General features: G+C 38.2%; 1 protein-coding gene across 2 annotated transcripts in view; it reads right to left on the reverse strand.

Annotated features, from left to right (window-relative positions):
* Nucleotides 1-265: 265 nt before the first annotated feature.
* NEBL (nebulette) overlaps nucleotides 266-24,756 on the reverse strand; it is a 269,145-nt gene continuing 244,654 nt past the window's right edge. For both annotated transcript variants that reach the window (XM_082307588.1, XM_082307587.1), the window contains 2 exons: nucleotides 6,663-6,778; nucleotides 266-1,077 (listed from right to left, as the gene is read on the reverse strand). In XM_082307588.1, coding sequence (XP_082163714.1) covers nucleotides 901-1,077; nucleotides 6,663-6,778 — 293 coding nt within the window. In that variant the 3' untranslated portion in view covers nucleotides 266-900. The remainder of the gene's footprint in view (nucleotides 1,078-6,662; nucleotides 6,779-24,756) is intronic.

Genomic DNA, 24,756 nt, shown 5'->3' on the forward strand with positions numbered 1-24,756 from the left:
AGGCTTTTTATTTACAGCAGTACAGGTGAAGGTAAAGGAACTAACATGAAGTATTGGTTGTACATTGCCCTAATGGAAGTTTCTATTAAATGCTAAGTATTATTAGAAGGAAACAGAAGAGTTGACAGGTTTCATACTTTAGACAGTCTTTGCAAGGAATTTTCTGTGGAAAAGATACCAAAGAACCATGAATCCAGGCATGGATCTAACTGATGGACTGGGATGCAAGCAAAGCTGATAGAAGTCGTCACTGTTGGAAGTAAGAGAAAATGGGTAATCCAGGAATCAATGTGGGTATGCAAGAGTCGGGAAATTTTTGCTGTCAAAATAGACCTGTTTACTGTAAGGCTGCTGGGCAGTAGGGGTTTTTATTTGTTTTTTTTACTAGGGTATTACTTGTCATTATTTCAAATGATTGAACTATCTACTCAACATTTTAATTTTTATTAGGATGCTAACTGCTCAAACATTAAACACCTCCCTAATAATTTGAAGATGTGTTCAAACTTAGTGTGTTAACCTCCTGTGACTTCAGAGTGCCATAAGAAGTGAATTGATTTTATGGTTGTTACTATAAAGAGAAGTGTAGGGAAAAGGTATTTCCCCTTTACAGCTAATTGACTGAAATCTTTATCAGATTGGCAGCACCAGGCTTCCATGTATGTTTTTCATTTTGAGGGAGCACTATTATAAAGCAATGCTGTTTTCAAAGCTCTGAGCTTCTTGTTGATTGTTTATCTTTACTTTAAAGGACTCTAAATTGGATTCTGAGTGAGAATGCAGACTGTTATAGCAGTGATAAAGTAATGAACACGTACTCTTAAAAGATTCTTCTGACTTTTTCTAAAAGGTTAGATTCTGAGTAAATCATAATAAAGCTCAAAGGACTAGAGACAAAAATTAGTTAACAAACTCAATATAATTTGCTGGAAGCATTCCTGTTTTCCCAGTTCTCTGAACAGTACCATACATCCAGCCATCATCAATTGGTTGCACATTGATGATATAATCACCATCCCTGAAGGAAACTTCATCTTCATCTTGAGCACTGTAGTCATACATAGCTCTGTATGTTCTCTGTTGAAGGAAAGAAAACAAGGCTGTAAAGTCTCACGCCTAAACAGAGGTAGATTCCATCTCTTCTTTGCACAAAGAAAATTAAAAGAGCCGGAAAAAGAACATTGGGAGCAAGGCAGACAGAGAAATCACAAGTTACCTGTTGAAAAGAAACAGTACACCCTCCACGCTGTCAAATATACAGTGAATACAGCCCCTCTTTCTGAGTACCAAAATAATTATTTTTGTGAACCTACGCTGTCCAAAGTCCTCATATAAACAGATTCAAGCCATTCACTGCCTCTTGAAATATTCCAACTGTTGTTTCATTTATTCACCAGTAACAGTTCATTACATCCAGCCATGGCTAGCTGTGCTTCTGCTCCCTATTTGCATGATTCCCAAATAGCTTCTCCTGTGTCTTCACTACAGAAAAGAAACACAGTCTTCATCCGGGTCTTTAACTTTGCCATCTCACTGAATGTCCTTCATTTCATTAGAATTTTACCCCAAATTAAGAATTTGGAATATATTATTAAGTTATGAAAAAAAAAAGACAAACAAGATTTCAAAAAGTCTGCGAAAATAATTTTTATGAATACTCATTTTTGCATATTCAGATAAAAGATTGATCTAAACAGGCACGAAGTCCTGTTATTAGCTAAGCCAAATTTCTCTACATCTCTGTCCACTGTAAGCCAAGATTTCCATTTTCTTCCTAAATAGAGTATTTATTTCTACTCATAACCAATAAAATGCTATCATTTACTGGAATTCAAAGTGGATTTTCAAACTCAGAGGGAACGGTCTCCCCTTATATCTTAACAGCAGAACAAAACTAGCTCATTTGTAAATTCCCAGGAGTATTTTCTTTTCCTTACCCTGTCTCTCGACAGAAGTCAAGAGCAGTTCAAGCATCACTGATAACATTCAATTTCCCTACCAGCAATTTTTGATATGTCACCATATCTAGCTGAATTTTTCTGGTACAATGATTTAAAGACAAAAAAGGTAAAAACAGTCAATGTTTGAGTTAATGCCTAGTACTATTGTCTGAACCTTTTAAGAGACAGCAAACTTTGTTCTGCTTCCCAGCTGAGGAAAACAACTCTGGATTAGTTTTAGTCGATCTCATATATGGGTTTTTGAGGTTTTTTAATGAAATTATTTTCAGAAAACAGATTCCTCCACACACAGTGAGCAGGCCATTTGTCACATGTTGGAACGTGGAATCATCTAATGCAAACACTATAGGGCAACTCATTATTACTGTTCCCACACTAGAAATACACTTTTTGTCTTCATTCTGCCTTTAGCATTGGTAGAGCAGATTAAACACTACAGAGAAATCAACTCCTGGTTAAACACTGGAGACCACTACCTGTCCTGACAAGGCTACTCTGAACTCTATTTGAGTCTTGCTCTGTATAATTGTTCTCTGCTGTGCCTTATGTTGTTGCTGCCCTACAGGCTGTGATCAAGAGCGATTTTCAAACAGAGATACGTGGTTTCCTGGTGGTTCCGTAATGTCTTCCAAGTGTTCATGGAAGGTGATGAAAAAAAGCATCATTGTTTATGCACTACATCAAAGCAACTAATTGGGAGGGTTCTATCATCACCAAAAATTCCTTAAAGATTCACAAACTAGAAAACTAGCAGTCCAAAGATCCTAAGGAATGGTCTCTGCCTTTGAGAATCTTATTTTTCCCAACTATTTCAACTGAACCCCCTACTGAGCCTTGACACTAACTAAAAAAAAACACGTTGAAAAATATGTTATTACAACAAGCTCAGCAGCAGTTAGTCCTTTAAACAATTTATTTAAAAAAAAGGTCCATTCAAGAAAAATGGTAGTAAGTCCGTATCTGGCATAAGGCAGAGAATAGATTTTCCTCTGAGCCATGCTTACATGTCTCCCTTAAATGGGCAAAGACTGGGGGAAGAGATTAAATGTTTTATTAAACTAACATATCATTGGAAAAAAACAGAGAAATTTTTGCTCACCCAGAAGGATGCTCACTCATCCTTAGAACATCATGGTATAGGACATACTGCTGCTGTCTCCTTTAAGGCAGCTTGACTACATCACAGTGGTGGCACAGTTGTGAAGACAAGCTGGTAATTTCAAACTTTAAAAAAATTTATTAGGGCCCTAAATGCTGCTGAGAAACCTAAATTTATGGCCTTAACACCTAATTAGGTGCTAAATGGCTGTCAGGAGAAATCTCCATAATAATCCTGTTACCATTTAATGCCTAATTATCACTTCAGAGTGTAGTCTGGGCTATATAATTGAGAATTACAACGCTTAAAGGACTCAAAGCAGGGATTTTTAAAATGCATTTTAGTGAATTATTCCTCTGTCAGTAGTGAGTTTAGCAGGTACTGAGAGCACAAGAGGGTATAAGAAAAGGTTGGGGTTTTGTAAAACAGTCAAATACTCACTTATCTCCCACCTCCTCAAAGGTCTAACTTACACCTACTGCTTAGACAGAACAGCAAGTCTTGTGCATATGAAGTACTGAAGCCCAGCTCTCATATTCCCAGCTCCCCAGCCAGATGTGAGCTGACAGATGCATATTTCTACTTCATCCAGCAGTTTATACTTATTCTATGGATTGCTCCTTGCAAGGAAAAGTACCTGTTGCAGCATCCTTCACATAGAACAGCTATCAAGGAAAGTCAATTTGCAACCTACGTTTTGTTTTCCTACCACTTTTAGTTATCTGAAGACATAAGAACACCCCCTGTTATCTTCCAAAGAGGCAAACAGCCTTCAGGGGTCTGTTATAAAACATTCTGTACTCTGAGCAACAATTTAATTCAGCCCTTTATGCAGAATTGCTCACAAAAAGCGAGCAAAAGTTAAGAATCAGAAAATAACACAATTTATCTATGAAAAAAATCTAGCCAGGGACTGTGTTAGGATCATGCTCAAAATTAAATAAACCAGAACATTAAAGTTTCTATTTCTCAGTATAGGAAATTGGTGGATGTGATTATAAAATGGACTTATGTCTTTTGGGGACACTGATTTGATAACTGTGCAACAAACCCGCTGAAAGGGGTAGGTCTTACTGCAGCAGCTAACTCTCCAATCATCCCCACCTTGATATAACCCATGGGATCTTAATCACTCTCACCCTAGAGATGTCCTGGCCAAACTCAGGCACTGATGGGTGACTTTGTCACCTTCATGGCTTTTAGTTAAGTCTCAAAAACTGCTTGTGCTTTGAGACCAGTACTCAGGATGGGATTTCTTTCTTCCCATCTCTTCCCCCTCTTACTTTCTTCCCTCTGCCTGGCTTAGCCAGACAAGGCTGCATCTCTGGCAGTACTGCTCCAAAGCAATGGAGGCAGCTGAAAGCAATGAACCTAACATTGTGTAAGTTTGTCAGGTCTCCTAGGGCATGTCCACACTGCATTTGAAAAGCACTCCAAGGCTGCCTTCCATCTTCAGTCGGTGCAAATCGCTACACTTAAACACATCCCCAACCAGAGGTTTCCCGCAGCACACACTGGGTGCCATCCCAACAGCTGAGTGTAACATGCCCAGCACACCTGCATAAGCTGCACAAGGTAAAGAAAAGATAGTCTTTTGACATGAAGGTGGAAAGACAAGGGAGCATGCCAGGTTTCTAGCTGCATCCAAGATGCCTCTTTTGGATTAGAATCATTACCCTGGGAGGTGGTAAGATCACACTCCGTCTTCCTCACCAGACTGGTAAGTTAGCAGTCAGCATCAGGCCAGCAGTCCTTGGTTTTGTCCCTCTGGAAATGTTTGGGGTTCATTGTCCTCAAGGAAACCCACTCAGTTTTTAACAGCAACAAGATTCATTCAAACTACGATGTTTGCTGTTTCCTTTTTCCCCATGATAAACAGCTAGTATCACTTAAAAGAATGTCAAATGACAACAGTTTCACAAAAGGGATAAGAAATCCTGTTGAAAGGAGACACTCAGTCAATCCTTTATTTTTTAAATGCTTTAACTTCACTCCCTTCCTTTTCCTATTAGCTTTGCATTCCCGGTTCTGGAAGGAGAGGGAAATGATGATTCTCAAGATGATTGAAATGATATTGTTTCAACAGGCAGCCCATCAGGTAAGTCACTGGGAGACAAGTTATCAGGGAAATAGAAGCCATCTACCTGCCCAGATAGCTGTGAAGGCTGCCAAGTGCATTTTGAGATTTGCAGGCATCTCCATTTTCTATCTGCTGGATTTGAAGGCTGCTTTGCTCCCCACTGATTAGCAAATCTACTGGCAAAGACCAGACTTCCAGGTCTCCCACATTTTGGACTCTGGCCCTTTTGGAAAGCAACCAGCTCCCCAAGTGCCTTGCGATATCCTTGGAAATTAATGGTTGACTCCAGTATCAGCTGCCTCACAGCAGTCAAGAAGGTGTCTAAAGAGTTTCCCAGGTTATTGGCTCACCCAAAGAAGCAGGTATATGAATCCCAGATTTCCCAGCAAGTTAGCCCTCTCAGCCCCCAGGCAGCTGAGAAATTGGCAAGCCTGAAAGCACCCAAACCTCCCAGAATGTCATGATCTTTACAACATAAAATGCCACGGAGTTTAGTCTTAAAGAAAAATACAAGTTTCAGCTAATCTTGAAAACAGTTTTTTTCAGCTTAGCAAGCTCTGAGTTTGGTTCATAATTAAATACTTCATCTCTAAAAAAAGGTGACAGATGTAGTAAATATACATCCATTCTAAACAGTTTAAAATTCACAATTACAAGTCAATATTTTTAAGGTAAAAGGTAACTGAATCTGAACTATGAAATCTCTAGGCAGTGATAGGATAAAAAAATATGATAACCATTAAAACTGAACCTTATATATAAAGAGTTCAAAAAGAAAAAAGAAGCTCATTTTCCTAAAATCCCCAGCTGAATACCCATTCAGCTCTCCTTCCATGACCAGTTACTTCTAAAATGAAATATTCACTCCAGCTTTACATTCCCATGCACCACAATTAAGAACTTCATGACTGTGGCCATGGTTTCATGATAAAGCTTCTTCTCAGTCACCCAGCAGTATAACTCGATTTGGATCAGTCACAAGTGGGTGCCTGACTGTTCTGTTGAATTAGAAAGGGCACACCAGTATGGAGTCTGAACTAGCTTTATACAAAGAGGTGAGTAATATGGATAGGCACAAAGCCTGCTAGTACAAAATCATCAAGTCTAAAAAATTTAAACAAATTTAAACCAACAGAGTAATCTTAAGAGATCAGTGGTTTTCATCCAGCGCTAGAAGCCTGAATTCATCACAGTGCATAACATCAAAGCTCAGCCTGTGAAATACTGTCCAAGCGTTTACTATTTGTTTTAGCAGGTAGAAGATTCAGTTATTTCTCTGCCTTCTGGAGATCATAAATGATTTTTTTGAATACATTCTGACATAAAAGTTCTTGCCACTGCCCTCACTCACTTAATCTTTTTTTATTCATGAGGATTATTATTTACATTTAGGACTAGGGCAGTCAAATAGTCTAACTATACAACTCAAGGGGATCCATCCATTCACTCATATTTAAGAGATTTCACAACAGCTGATGATGTTCCTTACCAAATAAAATAATTCTTTAAATCCAATACTTACCAGACCTGCTGAATGAGGCTGTGAATGCATGGATCTCATGGATGACATACTGGTCTGGTGCATGTATCCATATCCTTGGGACTGGCTTTGCTGATATGCCCCAGGGAGAACAGGGGCTGTGTGTTAAAAAAATACAGACACATTAATTAAGCTTAAAAAAAAAGTCCTTATCTAGCATTTTGTAGAAACTGTACATTATTTGCATTGTAAATAACAATTCCTCAGTATGAAACAGTTCAGAATTATTTCCATATACAACATAAGGGTTTTCATAGGTTGAATTACACGTAAATGTAACCAAAGATATAGCAATATATCCACAAACACTACCAAGGTTAGTTGGAAGGAAAAGCTTAACGTACCTTAAGAAGTCTGACCATAAAAAGGCATACAAAAGCTTGAGACACCACTAACTCAATTTTGATGCTGCCATAGATGCCACACTAAATATCATATGCCATAAACTGCCATTTTTTAAGGAAAAATTGATGAAAAAAGCTATATACTAATACAGTTTTGAAATGTTTCAGTAGAAATTCTCTGCAATTAAGTCTTAACTCATTGCAAACTAAATCTTATTTATCGGGCTATGAGCAAAGAAGGACTGTGATTCACAGAAAGAGACAGAAATGTAAAAAAGTGAGCCCACAGTTGGGTTTCTTAGTTTATTCTGATTCCATCAACATTCTTAGCCAAACACAGAGAGATCAATGGTTACTGAAATCTTTCCAAGTCCACCTCTTTCAGTATCTTCCTCTTACCACAAAATTGTTTCATCTCTTTCACACATATTTTATTCACATTATTTTAACAATTACATTATTTTAACAATTCCGCAGGCTAATCATTAATATGTTGACTTTTATTGTACCAAGAGCTGTTGAAAGAGTTAATACAATCAACAAGGACTCCCTCCCTCTATTGTTTGCTAGGAAAGCATTTGTAAACCTTCCACAGCTATTCAAACATCCTACTTTGGCAACAGACCGAATCGGAATGTGTTAAAAACATGTTTGATCAAAAATCTGTGAGAAACAAGCACAGCATAGGTGACTATCCACTATTTTCCCAGCAAGCCCAAGAAGTATTTTTAAAGCAAAATTATGAGACTGAAGTGCTTTTCAAAATCTAACAATTAAAAGTTTAGTCACTACATATCTGTGCGTGTTTTGCAAGACTCTCGTGCACTCTGAGAATAAAGATCTCTGGCTTGTATGAAGGTTATTAGCCCATCTCCTACTGTCATTTACCAGAATTTTACTAGTTCAACTGGAAATTCATTTAGCTACACTGAAAAGAAAATGCATTTCTGTTGATACTTCTTCAAGGGGTCCATTTAGCCGGTATTCTAACTCCTCTGACAAAAGCTGTCTTTGGCTTACAGGAGATGGAGCCCGTGCAGCCCATGTCAATGAGTCAAGCAGCAGTCCAATACTTTCTGAGATACATCTCATGGGCTTGCTAGGAAGTGAAGAACCACTTCTGGAACAGCCATCACACAGATTCAAAAAGGAGCAAAGCTAATGTAGGATTTAATGGGGTTCACAATGTATGGAAGGCCCCAGGACTTGTAAAATGAAAAGATACAGGAGAAGCAGGAAACATCAATTAAAAAAATAAGATATATAAGTAGTATTCATATTTGCAGTAATAATACTCTGTCCATCTCTGCTTCTTGAGTGATCCGGACAATAAATGCGTGTGAAAAAGGATTACTGACAAAATGCTTGCTGAACTATTTCAGAAAGAAAGGTCAACCTTGTGCTTTCAGCAAGGTGTTTTACTTATCCTGCTTCCCCAAATAACAATATCATTGATTTCAACAAAGTTTTTTTCTTAAAACATCCATTTAGTTTTAGTTAGCATATTTAAATGCACTAAGTATATAATTACAACTTGGGATGTTATTTTTGCTCTACTATACTTGTAAAGATAAGTAATGCTGTATATTTAACTAGGGTTTTTCTGATTTAGAAAACATGTTTCAAACTATTGTAATGAATAGATTGCTTTGTTAAGTGAGTGAAATTAAAGTGATACACAGTCAGATGCAACACTGGAACATGATGAATAATGGATGTTTTAGAAGTGCCAAGTTCATTCTAATGACATATGAGTACAAAGACATTTTTAAAGCAGTTTAATCATCAGAGAATTGCTTGTTCACAGGATTATCATGCATTAAGTGAATAGTCCTAAGTAGTTCATCAAATAATTTATGTTTCAGTGTTGTTACAAGCTATTCCTACATGACCAGATGTAGCCCTTCATGAAAAAACAGAGAAAAACATAATTTAATCAAAGGTTCTGCGATCAAGCCAGAATGAACATATTTTGCCTAATTCACTACCAGCATAAACGTAGGTCAGTCCATAGAAGCAAATGGAGTCTCATCTCCTTATATCAGTAGTAAATTGGTCATATGGGTTGAAAACTGAGCACAGCTTGAACTTTTTAACTTAATAGGAAGTAGTATTTTAAGCCGACACTGGCCACTGATCAGTCAGCACCCTGCCTGCTCTACAGTGACAATGGGCTGGTAGCTTTTCCCTAGTCCCTGGCAGGAGAAGACACCCTGAGAGTCCCTTCCTTCTTACGAGAAGTCAAGATGCTGGTAAAAACTTTTTACCTTGATTCCTTCTCCCCAGAACAGATCTCTGTCAATTCCTACCAATGATCCCTTGTCAGTGTAAGGCAGCAAGCCTTACTTGTTACTGGGTCAGCTTCATTATAGCCTCCAAATCGGCATTTTGGGGAGGATAACCCACACCTCCCACCTCTGCAACAACTGTCAGCAGCAGGTCTGAAACATGCTTTCCTCTTTTGCAATCAGCTTCTCACGAGGTGAGAGAATTCTGTCAAACTGTCTCACTGAACCTGTTTGCTAATTTACCTGCAACGATGGAAACCATAAGCCCAGGGAAATAAAGCATTTCTTCCAAATCAGGAGAAATTTTGGGAAGTGTTAGAAGCTGAAGTATTAGAAAAAGATTCTATACAAAAAAAAAAACAAAAAAAAAAAAAACCAAGGAATTTCTAGGATTAGCTTTGCTAATTATCTTCCAGTCACTTATTTAGGTATCATATATATGAGCATATATATCAGCACATATCAGTGTTGAAGACACTTGATCGACTAATTTCACCTTTTTTTTTTTTCCATTAAAAGAATACTGTAGTACGGCTGCAAAAAAGGATCAATAGTTTTAAACAACTTTTTACAAAAAATAATTACAAAATCTCCAGATGGTTGTCTATTTGGAAGATAATTTGGGAATCACACAAATAAGCAGATTAGTGAAGAGACGACAGATCTGAGCTGTGTTTCTGGTGACATACAGATAATTCAAGGTGAGATTAAATGATGCAGAAAGAGAGTTTGACTTTTCTTCATCATCACCACCCATAGTTAACTGCAATCTTTTGGCTCAGACCAAAGTATAAAGTTCTATAACATCATTGACTGCAGCAGCAGCGAAAGCAATGGTTTTAGTTAACCTAAGGGAACAATAAAACACAGTGGTGGAACATGAAATTCATTTAGCTGAAGCCAGATTTATTGCTGAGGGAGCTGAGGACTGACCATTGCTCCCAGAAGTACAGGTGGATGTTTTTTCTTGTTACATTAAGATTTTACCGGATGCATTCTGATGAATCAAAACTTACTTTTTTTCTTGTCCCACTTACCAAGCAAGCCAGATATTCATTTTAAATTATCTACTTGAAGGAATTTATCATATTTCTCTTACTATATCTTTATAGGCTTCCCCAGAGAAAAGAAAGAGAAAAATGAAGGAACATGGCAAAAGGCAAACAGAGAGGAAACCTCCAAGAAAAAGAAGCTGTAAGAATGATAGCGGGTATCAACTTGCTGCAGCAGAAAATGGGGTCTGCAGAGTGTGTACTGATCAGGACATGCTTTGAGAAGGACTGGGAAAGAAAAAGGTCACACTGTGGAAACAGGCAAGGAATAATTAAAGAGAGCATTGTATAACTACAAGGTAAAAAAAAGTTTATGCTGAAAAGAAAAATATTTTTTTTAGATTCTAAGGTATAATAAGTGAAAAGGATAATAGGATAAAAAGGATAAAAGGTTTATAATAGGATAAAAAGTTTTTTAGGTTCCAAGAGATAATATTTTATCAAAACCATACTTAAACTCTCTTTCATTCTTTTGTACAGCAGAACCTCGATAATCCATGGTAAAACAATGTAATCCCCACTGCTAAATACTGCATTTTTGCCATTTATTACAATACATGCCATTTACTGCACCAGATGTAAAATAATAATCACTTCATTTGCTCTTACAGACATCATGCAGTTTTAAGCATTTATTTCACCTTACGTGTTGATGTTATCTCAACTTATGTTTTCGCTACTAGGCTACTAAGACTTCAGAGAACTCACTAAGAATATTGCAACATTTTGTAATAACAACAACATGAGAGAGCAGGAAGTAAAAAGAAAGACAATGATTATTGTGCTTAATTCTAGTGTCTGTAAGAGGATGATCAAGCTGTAGATTTTCTGAGGAGCAGAAAAGTAGCAACAGAGCCAGAATCATATGTCTTTGTGTTACTGACACTACGACTAGCTCCCCCAAAACAGATGAAGCTGCTTATGGGAACCATGTTGCTCCACATATATTGAAGTCTTTCCCGTTTTGCCTTGCTGCTGCCTTACTTTCCACAGGTTGCAACATCTAGAGCAGCCCCCATGGTCTTAGAAAGTCTCTCCCATAGCTTTCAGTTCCTTCCTTCTTTTGCTCTTCCCTTAGAAATTACTCAGCTGTGTCCCGTGCAGCAGAAAACATTGTCAAAGTAATGATGCAATCAATCACACGTAGGGAAGTGTAGGTCTAGAGTACACTTCTGGGGTACTCAGGTACACCCCACGTGTTGTTCATGTGGATGGGTCACTGCCCAAACTGCACAACGCCCTTGACCACTTCCCAGTCCAAGTTACAAGACCACATAGGTAAGGAGATAGAGCCTTAGGGTAAACTATCATTGCTGTGTTGAAGCTGGTAGATAGTAACAACTGATACCTTTATAAAGCCTTCTCCACAAAGTGTCACAGAAGTAACTTTGGTTACAAACTCTGGATTGGTTCTTTATTTTTTTTTGTTTTTATCACTTTCCCCAGATGTTGGCTGCTGCTCCCCATCATTAAAATATTTTTAAGTGCTTTGGGTTAAAATTTGTATTGCCAATCACATCCTTGAACAAAGCGGTACGTTATCATCACTTACCAAGACTGGCACACTCGAATACTATCAACAGTTTTCACCTCTTTCCTGAATCTAACTGAATTCAGTGTTTCTAATAACAAAATTACTTCCACAGTAATGCACCTGACATCACTCAGGGTCTGATTCAGCTATCCTTATGTCCTGCAGTAGTACCTCCCCTCCAGGAGTTGTCCCATCAAAATTTGCACCAAGACTTCTGATGAAAAGGTACTGATCAATCTGAGTAAGGACAGGAAAAATGAATGCCAAACAGATCTGGCAAAAAATAGACTATATGAAAAAGGACATTTCTTTTTATATGTATTTAAAGTTATATTTTTAATATATTTACATATAAAATATGTTAAAGTACTTTATGTAAGTAACAGAGAGTTTCACAGAAAGGAAACAAAGTGAAAAACAGGAGACAACATAGTACAAGAGAACACACAATAAAAAAACCAAGAAGGGTCATGATAGAACAATATTCCAACAAGGCTGGAAGAGACCTCTAGAGGTAATATAGTTTGTCTCCCTTTTAATATCAGGGCCAAATTTGCAGTTAAGTTAGGTTGCTTAGGGCCTTGTCCAGTCAATTTTGATTTCAGGATGGAGATTTCAGTACATCTCTTTGGGCAAACACACACCCTCTAATTCCTCCTGTTTATTCCCCATGCTGTGTATATTCCTGTTTAAGCTCCTGAGAAGAGCTCAGCCCAGCACTGTGTTAACCCTACAAGTATCTTGAGAAACAGTTCTAAGGAGAGATTTGAAGAAGGCTAATGCATTCATTTTGCAGAAGTTTACATCCTGCCCAAGCATGAACAGCAGGATAAAGGGAAAATAACTGCGATCAACCAAGAATTTAATTAGAGTTTTAAAGAAGGCCCGTATCACAGGCTAATTAGAAACAAGAATCTTGATACTTTGGCAGCAAGTAAGGCAGGATAGATACAATGAGGATAGGATGTGAAAGACACAAAAAGAGATGAAAAGTTGCTTGATTGCTATGACAGATGAGCTTTCAGCAGGCTTTTAAAGATGATGTGCTAAACATAATTCTCTGTTAAAGTTGAGTTTTGGAAGAACTCAGCAGGAGTCATGAGGTGATACCTCTCAAAGAGGCTACAGGCAGTCCATCCCTGATTCCCACTGCATATCTGAGGTTGATGCTTCATGAGTCAGCTGAGGCAATCTAACACTCCTACCACCCTTTCTCTTCTTCTCAGCTGGGTTGTTTTTCTGCTGGCTTAGTAAGCTAAGTCAGCTCAGCAAGGGACCAGACCAGCGACAGATTCAGTGCAAGGAAGGACGCAGGACCAGGTATCCAAGGTCACGGGCAGCAGCAGGCAGCAAACTGCTAGATCAACTCAGCTGTCCCAAGGCGCACCCCCGCAAGCACCTCACTTCTGTGCAAACTCCCTCTGAGTGCAAACCACAAAAGAGCTGAGCCTCTCACAGATGCTTCCCTTCAGATGTCTCAGCATCCAGCTCCAAACAATGCATCCCATGTAATGCAGAATGCTCCTGTGTGCTAGCATGTGGCATGCACTGCTCAACTACTTGTATCCTAGGTCTCCACAATATTTGAAAAAAGTCATAGTGGAAGTTTAGAGAAGATTAAGCCTAATGCAGCCGGCAAGAGCTGTTTACTTGACAGTAAAAACAGGTATCAGAGAACTTAAAGACTTTAATGAGTTTGCAAGGACTGCCCAGAGATAGAGATGGTGAAAAGGTTGAGATGAGGTATAGAACTCTGCAGCATTCCCATGGTACAGAGCAAAGGGACAGTCTCCAAAGGACATGATAAAAAAGCAGTCACAGGAGTATAGAGAACACACAGAAGAGCACAGATATGTTAGATACAGATAACATTAGGAAAACCTCAGTAATAATTTTCCAGTGCAGAACTGATTGCCAAGAATGCTCCTGTCCCAAATTGGGAAGAAAAGAAAAAAAAAAAACTCAGAGGTTCATCCAAAAAGAAATTTTAAATCAGGTAAAGAAACAATTGTATGCCAATCATTTCAAAAGATCTAGGTTTAATTTTGATAATTATCAATATTTATTATCATTTATCAAAATTAAACATATTTCAACATAAAGCTGGATTCTTTGTTTCAAAAATTTCTAGCTATAACCTTAACAATCTCAAAACTGAATAAAATGGGGTTTTTGGCATTGGCACATTAATCACAAATGGTCCATTCCTATAAAGGAGTTTGGCATTAAACTGCTATCTTCTGATGAACCATATGGAAAAATTCCCAGCCATCTCTAAAGTTAAATTGCTCAGCATTAACTTTTCAAATAAGCTGGAAAATGGAAACACACACTCTAAACTGATTATAATTCTTATCTGTTATAGAGTTTTATTATTTTCTAGTCACAAAGAATAGCACAGCACAGTCAAATTTACTGGGAATAGGTCAGATTGTATAAGCATATAAAAAGCACTAACCTGAAGACTGCAGATGGTGAGACCTGATACAGAACAGTGCTGTTTTTAGAACAGTAGAAAACAACATGGTAAGGCATCTTGGCATTTTTTCTTGTAACAGTAACTTTCCCTTCATTTCTTTTCTTTCTTTTTTTTTTTTTCTTCTCTTTTTCTTGCCCTTTACTCGTCAGTTAGGCTGCTTTCACGGATGTCTGAGCTACCAGGCTTGTTGCTCTCAGTGGTGCTGTCAGAAGCAGCAGTTTGTCTGCATACTATCCATTACAGGAGTCAGTATTAGTTAGTAAATTGGAATATCAAGCCCAGATATAATTAGGTTGTTGAAATAACAACCTGAAAGTATGGCCTAATTCACACAGGGTGCTAATAAATATCTGCCATGCTCACTGACCTCATTAGAATTGAAGCTCTGAACTACTTGCAGTCAGTGGCAAATTCAGAACATTACAAGCGTAGGAAGTTTCCATAACCTAAATTATAAAGATATAAGAAATAAACCATGCAATCTTCAAACACTTGGGAAAAAAAACAACGGGGGGGGGTGGGTGGGGGGGGGGGGGTTTACTCTTTATTTTTATTATTATTACTCTTGTATTTAAAATAAATAACATTCATTATTCATGATGCAAAAAATCAAATGCCTCTAAAGACTACTTACTGACATACTACAATGGATAAAATAAAATGTTTTAAATTAAACTTCTTCAGTGTCATGATTAGACTAAGACTGTTTTAAGCACCGTTATTTTATAACACCGTTTTATCAGCTAGCAATAATTAAGCCTAACTATATGTACCCACCATGTAAACTGAAGTGTATTACTACGAGAAATGCAGAACCATACAATTGTAACTCTTAAAAGCACTTTCAATATAAGAAATTAAAATTTGATTTTGAATGAAATTACAACAGAAGATCACACATCGCTGTTTAGCATATGTCAAAGAAAACAAATTTTGAAAGGAATGACAAAAAGAACGTCTAATGTGCTCATGCCACATGGAATCCTGTATTTTATTAGTAATTTGTTTTTCGGGGCGGGGGGCGGGGAACAACAACACACATGACTATCTCATATTTCAGTTACTCCTGAGAGCAAACATACAAAAAAATCACCTGTTCCAAAATTCCTGATTTGTATGAACAGCCAATATCATTAATACTGGTTACACTGGTCTTTGTTGTATAAGTCCATCATACATCCTATAGCAGATGAAGTGGGAATTTAGGAAGTACTAGCTAGTCCAGTGGAAGAACGGTTGGCAAACTGCCTCTCTAGCACATCATGGTCTATGTGTCTGGTCATTCCGACCTTCTCCTTAATTCTTCATATTTTGAGGAATGGTGGATCAGTCAATTCCATTATATTCTTTTTCAGGGCAATCTATTTCTTGAGGTCCATTCTGGCCTCTCTGAGCGGTCTAAATCTCTGTACTGCAAAAAGCCAGACTCTCACAGACATTTTTTCCTTTAAATAAAGGTAGTACAGCTTTCATTCCCCTTCTGAGGAACTGCACAAAAGGGCTATATTCAGAAAAAGCCCAGGCTAGCACAGTCTGCAGAAGTCACGTCTGCAAGCAGGTATTAAATGTCATAGTCTAGAGAAAAATGAAAGGAACCCAGGATGTCCTGTTTTCTACTGTCAACATTAAAAGAAAGAGGACAGTCAACTGAACATCCAGCCTCTTCATCAAAAGACAGTAACACAGGGAATATTTTTGCCAGGAGGTGCTTGTGGATTCTCCTCAGAGTATCATTTCTACTGAGGAACAGGGGGTGGAGGATACTGACTCACAGCTCAAAAGCCTTTGTGATCATTAACACATTATTGTCGCTGTAAAGCATCACAGAGTTATAAAGTATTAAATACACATAATCTTGTGCTCTGCCAACAGGAGAGGAGAAGAAGCCGGATCCCAAACAACACATGGAGTCCCTGCCTGCGACTGTGTCTGACTGTGGAGCAGTGAGGTGGTGAGTGGCGGCCTCATAGCCTGCAAAGAGCACAAGTTAGTCCTGTCCTGGCAGAGCAGACAATTTTGATGAACAGAAAATGCCATCAGCTTCCCCAGACTGCCTTTGGAAAGGCTGTTTAGGACTGTAAGACCATAAACACTCAGAACAACAGATTTGATAAATGTAATTCCATAGCAGCCCCTTAAAACGTAAGTTTTTCACACAAAAGCTAAAGGCATTTGTTATAAAATAGGGTGGTAAATGACCTCCCAGTAAATTCAATAAGTAAAATGTTTCAAAAGGTTACTAGCCTTTAAAAATATAGGAAGAGGCTGTTTGTAGTGTTCGCTCACACTGACATGTTTTTGTGGTTTTTGCTAAAGAACAGGATAAAATGGAAGTGAACACAACACGAAATTACAATTTAGAATGCATGATAACAATTATTGCCTTCATCCAGCTTCTACGAACAGTTGTTTTCAGGATTTTAAAAACTGTACGAATTCTATATCTGACATTTAGAATTTTATGGGCAGTTATAGGAATCTACTTCACTTACAATTTAATTCACTTAAAATACAAACCATTTATTACTTTTCCAGATCCCACTGACTAGTTCTTACTACAGCACTTTAAAAATAAAACTACCTCAACAATTTGGCTTCTAACCCTAAAACTGGGATCCTATTTGTCCCCAGTTTTGAATCCTAAAATGTCGTTTTAGGGTTATTATGATGAACACAGAATATTCTAAACCAGTTAAATGTAGTGCAACTGACAAAAACTTATGTTTTGAATATTCAATCACAAAATCCTTTCTAGATGTTTAATTCACTCATTTTCCTCACAAAAGCAGATTTAATACATTAAATACTCTATTGCAACCTAAGGACAAAAGAATTACTAACTGGGAGTAGAGGAGAACGGATTGTATATTTGGAGCACAGTTCATACAGATGCTATGGGAGTGGGGAGGGCCTTGGCTGGTTGTTTTTGCTTTGGCAGACTCATTCGCCTATGTGGATTTTGAAAATGATTTCTTTTTTGCTATAGTTTCTAAAAGACGAGGTCTTCAACTCATCTCTTCAACCTCAAATGCATGTATTTCCACATATATGTTCTACATTACATTATGTCTTAGAAATCGTTCTAGCAGTTCAAATATAAAAGGACTACTCCCATTCATTTTATATGGATTATTACAGAAACCACTATGAATATTATTTTGGAATTAGTCTTCAATGGTAGCTGTACAGTTCAAAGAGTATAACCTATGTATCTATTAACAGCTGGTATATCATAATATTTGTACGTATTCCCTTTTCCCCTACTGGTATTGTAACTGGGACATAACCAAATCACAGGGCATCCTGCTCTGGAGCTCTGAATATGAATTGCAGTCAGGATTTGGTGTCACTGACAAACAAACCTTATTGCCAGCTGACTTTTTTGCCTGACAGTCCACCTAAGCTGCAGCATGTCTCAGCTGAGAAAACACAGTACAATATGCCTTTCCTTTCCTCACACCCCACACCACATTCTTTTATTTATGAAGGCACGAAACGTCTGAAAGCCAGCCCGAGGCATCCTTGGTCCTAGTGGGGCCATGGTGTACCACAGGAAGCTGAAATTCCTTCTTGAATTGTGAATAGGCAGGTTTTTGCTCTAGGCTCCCTCACAAATGGAAAGAGTTAGTAAAATGAAGGTTATGTTAACATGTTACACTACCCACACGCCTTCAGTTACAATTTGAACTCACATTTACTGAACATCAACTGTTGCCTATTTGCATTAAAGAGAGAAGCCTGCAAGTTCTTCTCACAGAAGCTGTGCTTTGATTTCTGTGCAGCTATTTATTTGCATAGTGGGTAGAACCGGTGGAAGGATAGCATCAACCAGGATCAAGTACGTGACTGCACATAATTTTACTAATGATATTTATTGTCTGCTGGATATAAAATGTATAAAATGAAGTGTATCAAAAGCTGCTCTAGGGGACCACACTGAACAACTGAAACAACTGCTTGCCAAGGGAGCCATTAACAATTCCAACTGTTGAGTCACTTGGAAATTTCCCTTCCACTTTCTGCTCACTAACTGTTTAAAGAAAAAGGGAACATCAAACTCGGACAGCTGGCAGGGCAAACAGAAGGATCCCCTGAACTGCTGCCACGCTACAGAAATTGAAAATGGGATCTCTTCTGGATTCTCCTCCACCTGGATGTGTGGGAATTGCCTTTTGATGCCACCAGATGTCAAGGTTGTGGGAGAGAAGCACGGGAATCAAAGATAGGCAGAGGGAATCTAAGCAAAAATATTTTGGAAGTGTGAAATGTAAAGCTCTCCCTGGAACATTAACTCATCCTCAGTGAACACACACTGAATGAAGATGTGCTTTCAGATGAATCACGATTTATATCTTAATGTATTACAACCAATGTGGGATATCTAGTTTTATTCCCAGAGCCCTAAATCAAACCTTAATCAAAATTTAACTAAGCCCTCACTTGGAGTGCTATACAAAGTTTCAAGTTTGACGTTAAAAAATAAGGTTTTACAGATACTTCATACCTCTTTGCAGTGGAAAAGAATGAAATCTAATTTTCTGGACTAACTTCTCCCATGTTCTGCATTAACAAAGCACTCAGCAGAGGACACTAAAAGTCCAGTAGTCCAGACTAGGGCAGAGAGATTCAATAATGCTCAAGACAGTGCATAAATGTAGTCCCATTGCCATGCTGGATTCCTATACTTACATGACTTAAAAGGCTGAAATGGATTATTCAGAGGAGTCCAAATTATATATTAAGCAGTCAGAAACTTTATTTTCACAGAAACTTACACAGAAATTAGCACGTGTAGGGAACACACCCAACCTGTTTCTAAGTGAAATCTGAACTCTCCCAACTAACCTTGTATTTAATTTTCCTTCTTACCTCAAATCTAGAACTGAAAAGGTATCACCTTTCTAACACCAGGAAACCTCCCACTGTTTTCAAAAACTCCTCTAACTGTAATGTCATTATTTTTAATAAGAAAACAAAATGCCCTTTGAACATTAGGAATCACTGCAAAACCAGAGGCAGAAGCTGAAAAAGCAAAACACACCTCCTTCAAATGAAAGGTACAGTCTTCAGGAGGGAGAGAGCTCTGTCTTGCTGCCTGAACAAGCACTGTCCTTTTGGGGTATAACGTGGTTACAGCAAACCTTTACAAAGGAAACTATACCATTTCAGAAAAAAAAAAAAAAAAAAAAAAGAAATCTATTTGAGAATGGGAGACCAGGAGTCACCAATTCTGAGTGAGTGTAAGCTCTCTAACAATGAAAACTGTTCATGCTAAATAATTTGTGGTATCAGATAGGTACCAAACATATGCACGCACTTGTGCCCATTTTACATACAGAGAAGTATTTAGCCAAGTTCAAAAATATCAGAAGAGGTTTATGGGTGAGGTATTTATTCTTTGACTGCAAGCATTCGTTCTACATTATACACTTAAGAACAGAAAATCATCTGATTACCAAGATGGAAAAGCACAGTTTTACCATGAAGCTGTTGAGTGGAAGACGACTATTTTTTCCCACATGTTAGCTTTCAGGTTGGCAAACCTGCTGGGGGCTTGCACGTAAAAGCAAACAAAACCAAAGCACCACCTAGTCTGAAATAAAAAAAAGTCAGAAACAGATGTAAGAGTCTGATGGGTAAGAGAAGTGTGGATGCGACCCTCACCAAGAGGGAGTACACAGAGCGTTGTTTTGATGTGTTCAGCCTTCTGTGGCAGTGCAGCCTGCTGATGCACTTGAAAGGGGACAAGAAACCCACAAAAGTCAATAGTTCTTCCTGTGAAATCTACAATTCCTCTCCCTCCGAATGCCATGTTTGATTACTGGACTCTAGGGAACACCGTTACAGAAACAGAGTTCAGCTACCTAGCATAAAAGAACCATTCTTCCTTGGCTGCCAGAGAAGAAAATATAACTGCTGTGTCATTCTGCTTGACCTCCTTAAAGTGACAGAGCTTAGCAACTGAATATGAATACAAAGAGGGGTGAAGGATTTCTGTCCTGTATTCCTGCCAGCTGCACCTGAAGATGGAAAACAGATCTCTATGTTACAATATAAAGAGCAGTCAGGTATTATTCCCTTTTTTTTTCTTTGACTTGTCTTTTACTAATGGTGATTTTTCCCATCCTTAAATACAGAGGGTTTTTTATAAAAAATGATGGTAAGGACAGAGCAAGGAAGGGAAAAAATCCTGTTTCCTTTCATCTCCTTCTTCAATCTATTGGCCCAAGAGAAGAGTACTACCACCGTCCCAACACGAGGGGACTCCTTGGCCCACATACCAGGCAGCATCTCTGCAATTCCAGCATGTGAAATGAAGAGGTTTTTTTCTCCATTTCATCTGACTAGTTTGTCTTCTGACCAGACTAGCCAGGAGCAGAAGCAGCAGCACAGTTCCTTGTTCTAGGATTTTCTGTGGTACGTATGGGTGGGTGTCAAAGCCTCAGGCAAATCCTACAAATAAACATTTTACATACAGAGCCACAGATATTAGTGTATGCTAGAAGGAGGCATCCCTGAAATCCATGTTTAAAATGTCACTGTTGGGCTGAGGAACAAAAGCCCTCTCCATGAGCTGGTACACAGTGCGAGGCTGTTGCCAGTGATGCACAATAAGACATAAAGTCTGCATTTGCTCTTTGCAGCGCTGTGTTCACACTGCAGTTCAAACAATAGTTCTTCTAATGCCCTATAACACACTCCTTCCTTAGTGAGGAAAGGAGAAAGATAACCCCTGGAGTCTGGAGAAAGGGAGGGGAGTAGGCTCAGCTACTCTGGAGCCTTTCTTCTTCACAAGGCTCATATCACACAAGGATGACACGCCACTAGGGAGAGAGATGAAACGACTTACTGTTTCTCATTGACTTAACTTCCACTCCAAGCTATATAAAGACTTCAAAACTTCAAGTACCCATATCCCACAGGAAGACACTGCGGTACGCTGTGTTCTGCAGGCTCCATAGACTTTGGAGTCAAATTGCCAGCATGCCCATTTGCTATATTTATTCCTCAAAGGTTGGTTGTACTAATCTTTTCTGGATCTGACCAATTGTTATGTGGTATCAATGAAGCATCTAATACGAATTTTCAGTTTTCTCATAGCAACCAACAGGTTACTTTTAAGGTTGATAACAAAAATTAAGAGACTATCAAGATATAAGTGGAATTTCATGGTTTGTTGAAATTTGTGTATTTGGATTGCCAGTGTAAGTAAAAGAAGGTAGCTTCCAAGGCAAAGGTAAAGTGAGAGACATGAGTGTTAGTGGCAGACCTTTTTCATCAGAATAAAGAAAGCAAGACCTTAAACCTCAAATCAAGATCTCTTTATGTTAATTCTCACTACTTGTCTGGTGGCAGCTGCTGAACTGAACATGAAGAACTTAGGATGAAGGAGACAAGTATAAATAGTGAACACGTAGCCAATCAGTAACACACTGGCTCCAATCAAATACATGAAATTTTAGCACTCACTTTTAAAATGCAACAAAAGGCACTTGAAAATTCTGTCCTAATATCCACTAAGGTTTCCTACATAACATGAGCTTTTGGAACTACTGCGAACCTGATTTCTGTCTCCTGCAGACTGACTTCTATACAGGTTTTAAGATAATATGATGATGACTTTGAAAATAACCAAGAAATCAAGCTTTTTCCCAGCAAATTAACAATATATCCGTGACTGAAAGGAACTGATATTCACCTCTGACTCTTCTCCATCTAGAGGCTATACACATACACATAGATAATTTAAAATAAGAATAAAGGGATACTTTAATACACTGAAAAATTCTGAACATATGGTAAGGAAAAATGTATATATCAATCACATCTATATGCTGATGCACACCAATTAAACTAGAAATTAAGAGGAAACAGAAGACAAAAAAAGGGAAGGTCAAAAGCAAAAGGGGAGAAAACCAACCTAAAAGGTTTCAACTAAAAAGAAAAGGCTGTATCAGAGACAAAAAAGGTTAAATTCATCTATTGCAGGATGTACATTAAGATCATTTTAAAGTAGAAACCTTCAGACTGAAAGCAAAACTTGGTAATATTAAATAAAATCCTGCTGATTTAAATCAAAGAAAAACAGGAGAGAGCTAAACAGAAAGCCCCACAGAGACACAATAAATTGAAAGATAATTAAAGTAAAAACTGCGAGAAGGAAGAATATTAGAAAGTGAAATGAAAACATTCTGCAGTTGAAACAGGATTGAAGGAAAGCAGCATAAAAGGACTTTGATAGCTAAAACAAAAGGAGGAACCCTAAGGAAAACACTTTCACTGAAGTAAAACAAAAACAAAATGTGCACACAAAGTGTTGGATAATAAAAGATGGGGGGGGGCGGGGGGGGGGGGGGGAGAGAACTAATAAATAGCAGTGAAATGAGAATAACAGTGATACTGTTTCAGCAAAGACAGGTCTTCCTATTCCAAACACACTAAGAGGAATTCTTCCCCTTAAAATGAGTCAAAGACCGATGCAAAACAGAACTGACAAAAATGGTAGGCCTAGTAGCAGTGCCATGGCTCATCTGCTATCATCTGGCCAGCCATCAGGACGCTCTGTTCTAGTAGTACACAAGTTCACAGTCACTTCCCTGCCACCATGGCAAATCCTGGAATTTGCTCCAGTAGTAGCTGAGTGACCCCTGTAGACACTAGGTCAACTCCCTTAAGGACAAGTTTCTGTGCTCTCCAAGACTTAAGTTGTTTTACATTTCAGTCCTAAACCAGAATTCCCTCTGGTTGCAGTATTTTGTTTCTTTGCTTACTACAAACAATGGGCCTGAAGAAAAATATTAATTAACCTTAAAGGTTTACTTGCAGCCTTCACTTTATCTTGCCACTCTTTGTCTACACCTGCACACACACAGCTTTGAGCAACTGAGCTTGATTTCTGTGACTGGCACTGGATCATACACCACGAATTCATTTCCATATCTTACATTGTATCACATATTAACACTCTCACGTTAAAAATGCCTTTCCCTGCCTCAGTCTCTGGAGATGGAACTACTGAGAAGAATATATATAGAAAGTGTTCTAAAAAAACAAGCGTTTAAAAAAAGTCTCCAATATTGTGAACTTGCGCTATTTTCAAGCATTTTTACTCTTGCCTTTGGGGGAATGGAACTAAACAAAACAGTCCTGAGCCACGAGGGTGTGAGCTAAATGCCATTTTCAATTACTGAAGTAAGTTACTAGCAAAAGACAGTAGATTAATTTTATATGGAGAACTTAAAATAGGAGAAGATATATTTATAAAAATACATGCTTTAGCACAACTTCTGAGAAACACTGTAGGGACCGTGAATACAAGTAGTCCAATAAGGTGATACCTATGTTCCTTTCTGTCATCAAACACCGAAAACTCCGTAATTATACATAAATGGGAGTTACGTGCAAAAGCAATTCATCTCCTTCATAGAGTAGATGGTTGAAATACAAATACAACTGTCCAGAATAATGCAAGACTGGAACAGGCGTTGAGCCATATGAACCAGATCATCCTCTCCTGGTGCCTGAATGCAAACTAACAGGATGAGACCTTACTTGTAGGGGAGGAAGGGAAGCAAGAGAGTGAGTGTGAAAAGAGCTGGGAGAAAAACAGTGTGTAAGACTGCACAGAAAATCAGGACAGAGAAGACTTTATAAAGAAACTCCAAACAAAACAGTTGAGAAATTTGTCGGACACAATGCTGTCTAGAAAGACCTGAATTGAAAGCAAAGACACTGTCTCCTGTTGTTTTTTTTTTTCTAGTGTTCTGTGAAAAAGGAACTGTCTGGTCTGTCTTTATAAACAAAAATAAATCTGACATCCATATATCTCAACTTCTCTTTCTGATGAAAATAATCCGAAAAACCTTCCCAAAAATGAATGAATAGCTCTATGTCTGAGAAGTTGCAACACCAGTGTTAAAAGCAGGACTGAAAGAGAGAAATCGTTAGCTTTTGTTCCTCTTTAGCCAAGCTGAAAATAACTACTTGAAAAACAGCTGAGAATTTTGCAATAACTAATGTGGCACCCAACTGTTTCTGGGAAGTGCTACAGAATGGCTTGCAGGTAAAAAGGAAATCTTTGTGAGGGCAGTAATTAATTACAAAGCATTTCAGCAGACTGAGAAGCTCTAGTGCAACACCTTCTGTCCAGTATGGCAAAAAAAATTCAGTGATACCATGAAGTAATACAGTCAACCCTGAAAAACACTAACAGAGAGAAGCTGCAAAAAGGACAGACAAAGCTGAAAAATCATTTCAAAAAGAATATCAAAATGAAAGTTCATCACCTGCATCAGGCTTGCTGGAAAGCATTAACAATTGTTTCCTACCCAGTTTTACCTGCAGTAGTCTAAAAGGGAGAACAGGGACCTTCCTGAACT

The sequence above is a fragment of the Platalea leucorodia genome, assembly GCF_965183815.1.
Source record: "Platalea leucorodia genome assembly, chromosome: 1".
In the NCBI taxonomy this organism is placed as follows: Eukaryota; Metazoa; Chordata; class Aves; order Pelecaniformes; family Threskiornithidae; genus Platalea; species Platalea leucorodia.